The sequence below is a fragment of the Homarus americanus genome, unplaced genomic scaffold, assembly GCF_018991925.1.
Source record: "Homarus americanus isolate GMGI-L3 unplaced genomic scaffold, GMGI_Hamer_2.0 scaffold6317, whole genome shotgun sequence".
Classification (NCBI taxonomy): domain Eukaryota; kingdom Metazoa; phylum Arthropoda; class Malacostraca; order Decapoda; family Nephropidae; genus Homarus; species Homarus americanus.
The window spans coordinates 1,838,244-1,850,281 of NW_024730668.1; the positions used below are offsets into that span (position 1 = coordinate 1,838,244).

Genomic DNA, 12,038 nt, shown 5'->3' on the forward strand with positions numbered 1-12,038 from the left:
AAACTGCAGTGACATAGTTAGACCGTAAATTACACTATCCCACAAACTTTTGTGTGTGGCACTGCTGAACTACTGAACCTTTCCAAAGACAAAAAGCGATTGAGGCTTTGGGCCAAAGAATTTCATAATTTTGTTAAAATAAGGAAATATATTTGGAATGTCATTCTGAATGTCTATTCATATTTTTAGAAACTGTTAAAACATAGATACTCCAAATAGACATTCAGAATCATGGACTTCCAATATAACCTTGTCCAAAAAAATAAAACAGTTGAAGTAAAACAAATCCTAATTGACTAACTGGATTAGTCATTGAAAGTTGAAAGCCTGGCCACATGATGATTTTATATGAATTTTTAGGAAAATTTGAGGATAACATTGTCTGGGTACCCAAGTGTGTATTACAGCAATTAATATGAATTATATTTAGGAGGGGCGTTCTCATACATATGCTGTACTTGTTGAAAAATCTTTACACTAAATGAGCCTTTGACAAGACAACCATGGATTTCATTGGACCTCAGGAAAATGCACACAAATGAAAATTCGTTTTATAAATATATTCTATTGGACTAATCATCCAGTAAACACTATACAGTATATATATTTCTTTTAATCTTTACAAAAAGGTCCCATAACACATAATGATAAAAGTGATGAAGCAAGTAGTAAAAATCCACACAGGTGCACCTGAACTCCAAGTGGTATGCCAGCAGCTAAAGATGCTGATTTACTTGCAAGGTGCTGCCCAGTTATCAATTTGTCCATCAATATATTACAAAATTACCATTTTAAAAGAAATCTTCACACTTGAGTCTGCTTGTATGTGTGTATATATATATATATATATATATATATATATATATATATATATATATATATATATATATATATATATATATATATATATATATATATATATATATATATATATATATATATATATAGTGTGTGTGTTCAACAACTAATGTCATGATATGGCAGTGACAAATGCTAGAATAATCCTGACCTAATGATTGTGTAGTTTACATTAAGCAGTTCAAGTAAATTGCTTTTTGAAATCCTTATGATGACAGGGACAAAAATTATTAACCATAATTATGGTTTCATTGTTAACATTCCAAAAGCATTTGAGCTTATGCAGGTCCAGTAATGACATGGATAGATAAATCTTATCATGGAGAGGCCCAAGCACTAATCCAGAATCTAATCCTATCAACCAGTCTCTTATTTGTGACAATGAATCCATTATTGTATTAATGTCATAAAAATCTGTCTCACACACTCGTATATATATATATATATATATATATATATATATATATATATATATATATATATATATATATATATATATATATATATATATATATATATATATATATATATATATATATATATATATATATATATATATATATATATATATATATATATATACTCTGTGGCTTTCAGTAATATACTTCACTTGCATGGCCACCAACATTCCACTAGGTTAATGCTCATTTCACATGGCCCCAATTACCTGAGTTTTACTATAAAGAAGTTTCAAGCAAGTTATTTGCATGGAGAGTTGTTGAGATGAAAGAACTTTATTCACAGAAATTTATATAATCCCCTTAGAGAGATGAATCATATTGTGGCAAATTTTTCAACTTACTATGGTCCATCCTCGTCAGCATTATATATTATAGAAGTATGTATGTGTCAACTTATTAGTATGTATGTGGGGCTGAGCTGAAATTTTACTATTCTAAATATCCCAGCAGTGGTAAGCTCAGCATGTTTACTGTATTGACTGGAAAATAGCTACATGGATAACAAGAAATCATCAGAATATTAACACTTTTTGTTGTATTCATGATACCTGTTGAGTGAGGTAGAAGACAAGTATAGGTAGTTGGGGAATAAACTAAAATCTTTCAAGCACATGAAAACCTGTACACAATGTTGTAATACACTTCAGTTGTTGAGTTTTATGGCCGGAGTTGGAAGGTTATTGTACAAATCATTGTCACTTGAGAACCTTTATATGCAAATTCCTACTTCTATGTTTTACAGCAATATTAAGCATCTTATCCAGTTTGCTTTAACAACAAAAATAAGAATTTTGCACATGAAACTTCTAGAGCGAGGATTTGGGCAGTATGCGAGATGAGGTCACTCTATGATAAATGTCACATTGGCTCTAAGCTACAACAATAAACATTATCTAGTAATGATCTCTACAGCTGGAACCTATAGCAGGAACTCACTTGGAGTACATATATAATATATATCTGATGGTCAAGTAAGAAAGTCTCTAAATGCCCAAGAGTTAAGGAGCAGCTCCCAGTGAGTTGCCATGTTCAGGCTCATGGTAGTTTGACAAACTGTTGTCTGATTCCTGAAGTGATGAATGGGATGGTGCAGGAGACGTTAAAAGAGAGGAGATGGGAGAAGTTAGGCTTGAAGTAAGACTTACACCAACTCCACTGCTGCCAGTGCTACTGTTGCTAATGCTCTGATTTTCCTCTTTATATGGCAGGGGAGAAAAGAGTGCATGAAAACCACTGTTATACTGATCACTTAGAGGAGCTGGACTGTATGGTGGTTGGGGATATAAAGGTGGGTTGAGATATCCACCATCATCTAGAGGGGACTGGCGATGATCTGGATAGGGAGTTTCTGGTAGTTGGTGGTCCAATATGTAGCTCTCCTGGTTGGGGATATATGGTGCTGGAGAAGGAGCTAAGTTCATTGCATGAGGTGATGGGCTGGATATCTCAATAGGACTCTGAGACAAATCCAAAGACTGTGGAGAATTCATAAAAGATCCAGGAGGTTTCATGTCTTGGTAATGATTAAGTAGGTTGTTAGTTGAATTAATGATTTGAGTTACAGTTGAATTTGGACTATGGCTCATGCTATGAGATATATCTAACATGGTGTGAATAGATTGGCTCAAGTTTGGGGACTGCAACATTCCTGGAGATGATGAGGGCTGAAGCATACTGTGCGGTGATTCCATCATACTTTGTGGGGACAGCATACTCTGAGGTGATTGTAACATGTTGTGTGGTGATGGTAGCATGGGGTGAGGAGATTGTACCATACTGTGAGGTGACTGCACCATGCTCTGTGGTGAATGGCAGGGCAGTGGAGGGGAGTGAATTAAAGAATTATTTTCTTGAGTAAGGTGATGCTGAGAGTTTTCAGATTCCATACTCTGCAACATCTGCTTCATTTGTTCTAATCCATTCCCTTGTAACATCTGCTTCATCTGTTCAATATCCATTCCATTAAGCATCTGTCTGATCTGCTCACCAGTTAGAGCTTCCACCTTACTTTTTACATCCATGGCAAGAGCTTCTTCATTTCCATTCATCTGCTGGATATGATGGTTCACACTGTTTGCTGTTAAAGGCTTTTGCCTTATCGCCATACTTTCAAAAAGTTCAGAATGACGTCGTAGGCCTTGGAGAGAAAGCATAAGCCCATCAAAGAGAGCCTTTCCAGATGCCTCACCATATTTCCAGAAAACATAATGCTGCAGTATACTCTGGTAGATTTCTCTATTAGCTTCTTGACCCTCATAACCCAGGACAATGATAAGAACAAGGAGATATGCCATCCTAGAATCCACATTAAATTGGCGAAGAGAACCAAGGATTTCTTTGAATTTATTAAATACCTCAGGAGATTGTGATTTCTGGATCATGCTCATGTTGGTGATCATTGGTTGTGTAGGACTATGCACATTGTGGTAGCTGCCTGTTTCTTCATTCACAAAGCTTGAAGCAAATACAAGGGCAATAACTGTAATGTTCTTCTTAATTGCCAGACCCTGAGTTTGTTGAGACAAAGAGTTAAACTCGGGAAACTGACGGAGAAATCGAGTGAGTCTCTCGGCAAAACGCTTGTATGTGGCCATAACCTCCATAGGTTTTGAACAGTATGGCAGCTGTTGATCAACTAATTTAATGTTACTGATCACACGTGTTAATATTTCAACTTCACCTGCATCCAAGTACTGTGATGCTGGATTGAAAACACGATCCACAGGTATGATTTCTTCATCACTTTCCCTTTTAATTCCCCTGCACAAATTTCTGACAGGACTCTCTTGTTTGGTTAAGATATGCTGGCGCTGATTACCTTCAGAATTTTGATGTACTGAAGGTGGAGGAATTGGTCCGTACTGTATTGGCGTGAGAGGTCCAGATACAGGGGTGGAAGGAGAACTGTTTGGCGATGAACCAGTAGACCCTAAGTCTGCCGGCTGAGTTGGCGAATGGTACGTCAGAGATGAACTACTACTATTTTGGTACCGAGATGATAAGTTTTTGGTGGAAGAGTTACTCGGGTAAGTAGAGCTCTCTTTTGAACATTCATTGGGAGAATAAGAGCCAGAGGAAGACCCCCGTCCTCCACCACCACCGCTTTCACTTCTTCCACTACCATTGCCTCCCACACTACCGGTACTCCCTTGCTGATACATCATCCTCTTGGTGAGTCTAGTCTTCATTAACTGGAGCCGCTCATCTTCACTCATTACCCATGACTTAGTCATTCCAATGCTCTCACACTTGGCAAACCTGTTCAGAGATGGAAGAAAAATGAACAAATATTAATTATTTAATTAATTAAATACTGTACTGTAATTGAATTACAAAATGACAAAAGTTGTTATACTTTGACTTTTATCCTCTTAGCCACTGATCGGCTCGTTAGCTGTTTGGGTGAACGATCAAGTCTCTGTTACGTATTGTTGGCAAGTACTGGGCATGCATCGACACCTGAATGTATCTGAGCCTGCTCCAGTGTTGGTTAAGTCTGGTCTTGAAAGAGCTCACACTCAGTGCCAACACAACACCCTGGCAGATTGTTCCAAGAGTTCACTATTCTCACTACCAAATAGTTTGCCCTCACAGTATTGCTTTTAACAACTTGTCAAATTTTAGATGAGGGTCACATCATGTCTACATTTGGTCATAACAATAGAACTGAGTTTGTGAGAGAGCACATTAGCAGGAATAAAACTGAAACATTAAAATAAAGTATCGGAATACTGTACTGAAGGATATTAAGTACAGGTACTGTAGTTATAGCAATGAAAAATGAAGGGAGTAATGTAGTGACACTTTTCCAAATTTTTAAACAACAGTATGTACAGTACTGTACTGTACTGTACTGTACTGTACAGTACAACAGTTCAGTATTTAAAATGTAAGATATGGCAGTAGAATCTTAATGGAAATGATAAACTGCCTATCATTACTAAGAAGGAAAATATGTACTGTAAAGTGTACAGTATCTCAAAAAAGTATCTGTCCACACTCTGTCTGAAACATTAGGAGTAGCAGATGATATAAATATTGGGATATGCACGTTCCTGCCCTGTATAGTCTAACATAAGTAATGCAATGTGTATTTATTTCGGTGTAATTATTATGATGTTTGGTTACCAAATGTAGTAAGGATCAGTGTCCTACAGAGCCATGCATACCAACCCTCCCCAGACATCATGAGTTGCATGTAGCATTTCAAAAGTCATCGGACCCATCCAGGTAGATATAGTACAGTAGTACTTTTTCGAGATACTATACATGAAAATATTTAAATATAAATTGCCTGATTAAATATGGGAAATAAAACGCAAGACACAAAAGAAAGAGCAAATAAATATAGTACGACCATAGATGACGAAAATTAGATCCCGGTAATCTTGAAAATTGCAGCTACAAGCAATAGAGTTTTACAAGGATTATGATTGTTGAAAACTAGTAAAGAACAAACACACACATACACATACACTCCCATACTGTATACAGTATAGATATACAGTAAGACCAGTCAGACTTCTGTAAGTCAGAAACCCCCATAAGTTGGACAAGCTCTCACTTAGGAGGGGTTCTGTGGGGTTAATATAATAAAAATTATGTTACAATATACTGTGCTGTATCTACTGTACTTTTCAAAGAACACACAAATATGATGGATGAAATAACTACAGTAATACTACATTGAGTACTGTATTGCTAAAGTTGACCCCAAGTGTTAAGCAAATTTAAAATCACAGAGCAGTGTTGGTAGTTTATTCAACAAGTAATAGTAGATTTTGCTATTCACCTTCTTTAGCAATCAATGCTATTTCTTCTTTAATATAATACTAGCGGAATCATTTCCCTAGGTTCAAGATTTCTTAAGAGCATTATAGGAGTTCCAATCTTGAGAGTGAGGTGGTGAGGAGGCATTCCAGCGGGCTCCAAAGAATTAAGGAATTCTGCATGGTACTGGACTGCTTGGTCCTGGTCGATTACTGTATCAACAGATTTGAATGAGGTCTCACTGCCTGGAAGCTGTCTGAGTAGAGTCATGTTGATTTCAGCCACTGTTTCATTCTTTGATGCCAGAATTGCGCGTTCACGCAGCCGCTTGTGATCCTTGTAGTGGTGGATAATGTTTGGGTAGACCATGTTAGTGAGCTCAGTTGAGGACTTTACAACATTTCCACATCCTTTTCAACCTCTGTGTGGTTTAATGGGTCGGGTCCGGTTGGGTGTGTCGGATCGGGTTGGTTGGGTTTTTTTTGAGATCCCCACATGACATTTGCTATCCATGCCAAATTTGGTCCGGGCGGCTCATTCGCTAGGCCACGGTAGGACGCCACCCTCTGGGAGGCTCCACATTGTCTCACTGTTCAGTCCCCAAAACTTCTTCCATCAATAGTTCATTAACGGTGTATGTAAGTTCCACTACAATGGTACAGCAAAGTATATTTTTTTAGCAATAAACTGTTATTATTTTATTGTCTAATCATCACTACATATAACATCATCCATCATCACAACATATAACACCATCCATCATCATTACATACAACATCCATCATCACTACATATAACATCATCCATCATCACTACATATAACACCATCCATCATCACTACATATAACATCATCCATCATCACTACATATAACACCATCCATCATCACTACATATAAACAACATCCATCATAGCTACATATAACACCATCCATCATCATTACATACAACACCATCCATCATCACTACATATAACAACATCCATCATCACTACATATAACAGCATCCATCATCACTACATATAACAGCATCCATCATCACTACATATAACACCACCCATCATCACTACATATAACATCATCCATCATCACTACATATAACAGCATCCATCATCACTACATATAACACCATCCATTATCACTACAGATCGGTAAAGTAGGTTCCGAGATTCTCGTGCGGACACACAAACACACATACTTCTTTGTTTTATATATACTGTATAGATAAAATGAAGGGACTTGAGTGATTGGCCCTGAGGTGAAAGGCTGGCATTAATTTGGTGGTCCAACATGAAACTTCACAATAAGGTTAACAGAAGATGTTGAAGGACATAAATATGGGGTGAAAGTAAAAATGACATAGAACTTGTTAATACAGTATTCTAAAAAGGAATGATCATATGAAGATACAGTCCACTATGTTGGGAATTATGTAGTAACTGTGGTAGTGTAGGATAATCTGCAGAGGTCTCTATTAAACGGAACGGGAAGTGGCAAGCTGGGTTAAAAAAAGTGTATATTGTCAATATCTAGCAATAAATGCTCTGAGAAAAAAAGAACAGATTAAAATAGGTACAAAAGGTTCAGTTAAAGTCTGAGAAATTGTATACTGTATCCTTAAGACTACAAATACAATTGGAATTAAGAAATACTGTACAGTACCTGTATAGTACATGTACTACACCTTTATTAGTCTTTCAATAGGCATGAGGAAATTTTTTTTTTAATCCATTCATAAGCATTTCAAGACCATGTTTCAATAATGACTGATAATTAAATTTCTTAACAACATTAGCAACAAATTATCATGAAAAACTACAACTGAATCTATTGAGAACACAATGTCAACTAACCTGCAGTATTTGCAAAATTTTCTGGATGCAATAGAAATAGCACACTTCTGGTCTCCTCCGCAGCGGAAGTGCTTGTAGGCATCATTCTGAACTGACCGTCGGAAAAAGGCCTTACAAGAGTCACATGACAATCCCCCGAAGTGCAATGATTTGGCAATGTCTCCGCATACCTGTTGATGATGGACATGATGTAGGTCGTGATGCATAATTAAAATCTCAGTTAATGTTTGTTTTTATCCCAAGGTATTTGGGATATTTTACCATTACCACTAGGATTCCTTTTTAGGTTAGCTTAGGTTAGGTCAATTAAAAAACACAAAAATAAACTAGAAAAGTAATACGTATCTCATTCCAATTGGGGAAATTAGGATAAAAACTAATTTTTAAAAATCTCTCTTCTGTCTTTCTCTCCTTCTTTTCTCCCTCTCTCTCTCTCTCACTTGTGGAGGGAACTCACCTGGCAGAGACGCACAGGCTTCCTGGAGGGAGTGTCGCCGCTGGTGGGCACGGCGGCGGGGGGGTTCCGTGGCACTACAGACATCTTGGCAGTGCCACCGCCAGTGCTGCCACTCACCACACTGCCGCCTCCACTGGCCACACCTATCTCACTGCTCTCCTGGCCTCTGCTGAGAGAAAGGACAGGGTCAAGGACATAGTAGGTACAGTACGGGTATATAAAACAAATACACATACGTATACTGTAGTACTGGTGTTAAGAATAGCCAACATTCCGTAAAAACGTGGCCACAGTTACCTTCCAATATTTAAAGGGCAAAATACAGTACTTGATGAAACTGACCATCCTGTGACAATAAAAGACAGTGGTTGTCTTGGTAACAGAAGACAATGGCAGTCATGATGAATCAGTGTTAGTGGTACAGTATTACCGATACAAACAGTACCATAAATGTTAATGAAAGTAGTATATAATACTGGGGCTAAGACAAGTTACCTATGTGCTAAAGACAATGACAGCATAAATAAGGGTATTCCTCTAGCAATACTTATAAAAACAATTGCAATTAAAGCATTATGGTAACTGACGTATTAGAAATATGATAAGTCAGAATGATCATTATAATCAAATAAAGGTGCCACTATAGTATTCTTAAAGAGAAGTTATAAGAGATAATGAAGGCTAAAAGTTAATGGTAAAGTAATATCAAATATACACTATGTAGATGATACTGCTCTTATCACAAATAGTGAAGGGGCATTACAAAAACTCGTTAACAGATTAGTGGAAAAGGGTGGAAAAAGTGAAAATATGGTTTAAGAGTTAAAGCTCTAAAGACGAAAGTAATGGTGGTTTCCAAATTGGAAATAAATCCTAAAATAAAATTATGGTAGGCAACAGGGAACTTAAACAAGTGGAAATTTTGCATACTATATTTGGGAAATAACATTAGCTGTGATAATTAATGAACAGAAGAAATAAAAACAAGAATAGGGCAAGCTAAAAGACCTAATGAAGAGAGACATTAACTTCAATTTGAGAAAAAAGCTGCCGAAAGGCTTTACAGTTTACAGTATATGGCAAGGACTATTGTATGGGCGTGGACACCCTCAGCAGATACCAGAAAGAGGTTGGAGGCATTTAAAATGTGGTGTTATATGCGAATGCTAAGAATAAGCTACACTGATAGGAAAACAAATAAAGAAGTACTAAAATTAGCAAAAACTTCAAGAGAAATACTTGAAATGTACAGAAAATTAAAAATTAGATAATTTGGTCATATAATTAATGATGAGGGGATAATAACAAATATTATTAGGCAAGGTTGAGGGTAGGAGGGGGGAGGGCAGGGGATGGCAGAGACTGAGATGTTTAGAGTAAAGGACTGTGGCCGCCAACCCTCTGATATGAGGACGGTACTCTGGTTGATAATATGCGGTCTATCGAGCAGCTGAGTAGGTATACCGGGAAATTTACACTCTACGTCCATTAACCTTAACTAACGTAAATTTGCTTAAGTTAAGTTAGGTTAGGTCAGGTTACTGGACGATAGTTTAAATATCCTGGTAGACCAACTCCAGCTAGGTAGACCGCATAGAGTAGCCTATAGTGTGAATATCTCTCACAGTGGCGTAGATATGTTCAAGGAAAAGGGGGGGAGTCCCTTGAGTCTCAAGATAAGGCTATGTAAAAGGATACCCATTATATTTTTCATTCATTATTTTAAGCAAGCATATTTTATTTGCAAAAGAGTAAAATAAGCTGACATACAGTAGGTTTAATTTGCAGTTGCATTTTTGAAACTTATAAAACAAATTATACAGTGTACAAGCAATTGTATTCATGCAACACAAAAGTTTCTTAGCATAAAAAATATATATACTGTTAAAAGAAAACACATTTTCCTCTTCTAGCAGTGTTGCATTAATTAAGTACTTGGTAATGGAGTTAATATATATATATATATATATATATATATATATATATATATATATATATATATATATATATATATATATATATATAGAGAGAGAGAGAGATTACTTGTGAAGTCCAAAGTCAAATAATCTGTTCTTACAACCAAATTAATTGATGACCTTATCGCACTTCAAATAATCTTATGATGTATCACCATTTCTGTACATTTGCAACACATCCAGGTAGTCCTTCACATTATCAAAAGCTTGTACCAGATCTACCTCAACACCTTACAATTTTTTATATAGAGGTCTCGTAACATTTAAAATAGCTGATAGAACCTCCATACTTACAAGGAAAGAATCTGATGACATACTCTTAAGAAAGCTAGAGATTTTCCCACCAAAGTTGAGTTCTTTGATGCAGAAAAGTATTCTAGCGTTTTTACTAACAAATCAACTCTGTATTTGCTTTATGTAAGTTATGGCAACAGACCTTATCCGTTAGTTTACCTTAGCTGCTCTCACACCTTAATGTAGAAGGTTTACATCGTTCAAAGAAAAAAAGTTGCAAAGGAGTAGTAGTTGTGAGAAGAAAGGGGAGGTGGACGAGAGCTCCCCCCCCCCCCATAGACGCAACTGCCAGTAGACCGAATACTTCAGTAGTATATATATATATATATATATATATATATATATATATATATATATATATATATATATATATATATATAGGAAAGAAAACACGAAGATCGTGTTTTCTTTCCAGATACCTAGATCACGCGCACCTACAGTGATTTACTTGCATATATATATATATATATATATATATATATATATATATATATATATATATATATATATATATATATATTATAGTGATAGCTCTAATAATGTAAATAAAGGTAATGATAATAATGAAATAAGTAGATGTTCATAATGATATAAGTAGGGTAGGCCTATAGATAACAATAAAAATAGCTGCCTACTAGAGTATCTAACAACAAACGATGTAATGTATGGATAAGGGATATGAACAGGCAGAGCACTAGAGGGTGTGTGCACAATTTTATGGTATCTTGGTGTTTACGGTAGGGCGAAAAACTCTCCTTTACAGCTATAAGGTACTGCAACAAGTAATCTGACCAAATTAAAATCAGTAATATTATAAAACAATTCAGAGCTAAAACTAAAGAAAAATACATAACCGATGAAGCTACAGCAAAAGAAGCGAGTATGTGTCTATATTATTACCCAGAGGGCGTTGTATTGATCCGCCAGTCTCGGATAGAGCAAGCGTTATATAATGTTTGTTATTTTTATCAATAAACTTTCACTTTTATTCCTGTAGATATACCATTACTGATTAGTAACGAAGCCCAAGCAAAGAACCCTACTGGAAATGCGCATCTGATGGGTTTGTCGGCTACCCTTGGTCTAATTGCCTGACTGTTTACTATTTTTTTTTAGGAAAGTCTTCGAGGTAGTAGATAATGACGGAAATTACGATGTTATTTACTTAGACTTTAGCAAAGCATTTGACAGAGTACCGCATCAGAGGCTTCTGAGAAAAATTAAGGCTCATGGTATCGAGGGGAAAGTTTTAAATTGGGTAGAACACAGAGGGTCAGCGTAGATGGTGTTAAATCAAAGTGGGGCCGTGTAACCAGTGGGGTTCCCCAGGGGTCAGTACTAGGCCCACTCTTGTTCATAATCTACATAAACG

At 36.2% G+C, this 12,038-nt stretch overlaps 1 protein-coding gene across 3 annotated transcripts in view; it reads right to left on the reverse strand.

Annotated features, from left to right (window-relative positions):
• Positions 1-1,446: 1,446 nt before the first annotated feature.
• The window catches only part of LOC121867175, a 126,312-nt gene continuing 115,720 nt past the window's right edge, over positions 1,447-12,038 (reverse strand). For 2 of the 3 annotated variants that reach the window (XM_042366961.1, XM_042366959.1), the window contains 3 exons: positions 8,397-8,562; positions 7,940-8,109; positions 1,447-4,577 (listed from right to left, as the gene is read on the reverse strand). In XM_042366961.1, the coding sequence (XP_042222895.1) occupies positions 2,318-4,577; positions 7,940-8,109; positions 8,397-8,562 (2,596 nt within the window). In that variant the 3' untranslated portion in view covers positions 1,447-2,317. Of the gene's footprint in view, positions 4,578-7,939; positions 8,110-8,396; positions 8,566-12,038 lie in introns of all 3 variants that reach the window. The other variant, XM_042366960.1, reaches the window with a different exon arrangement.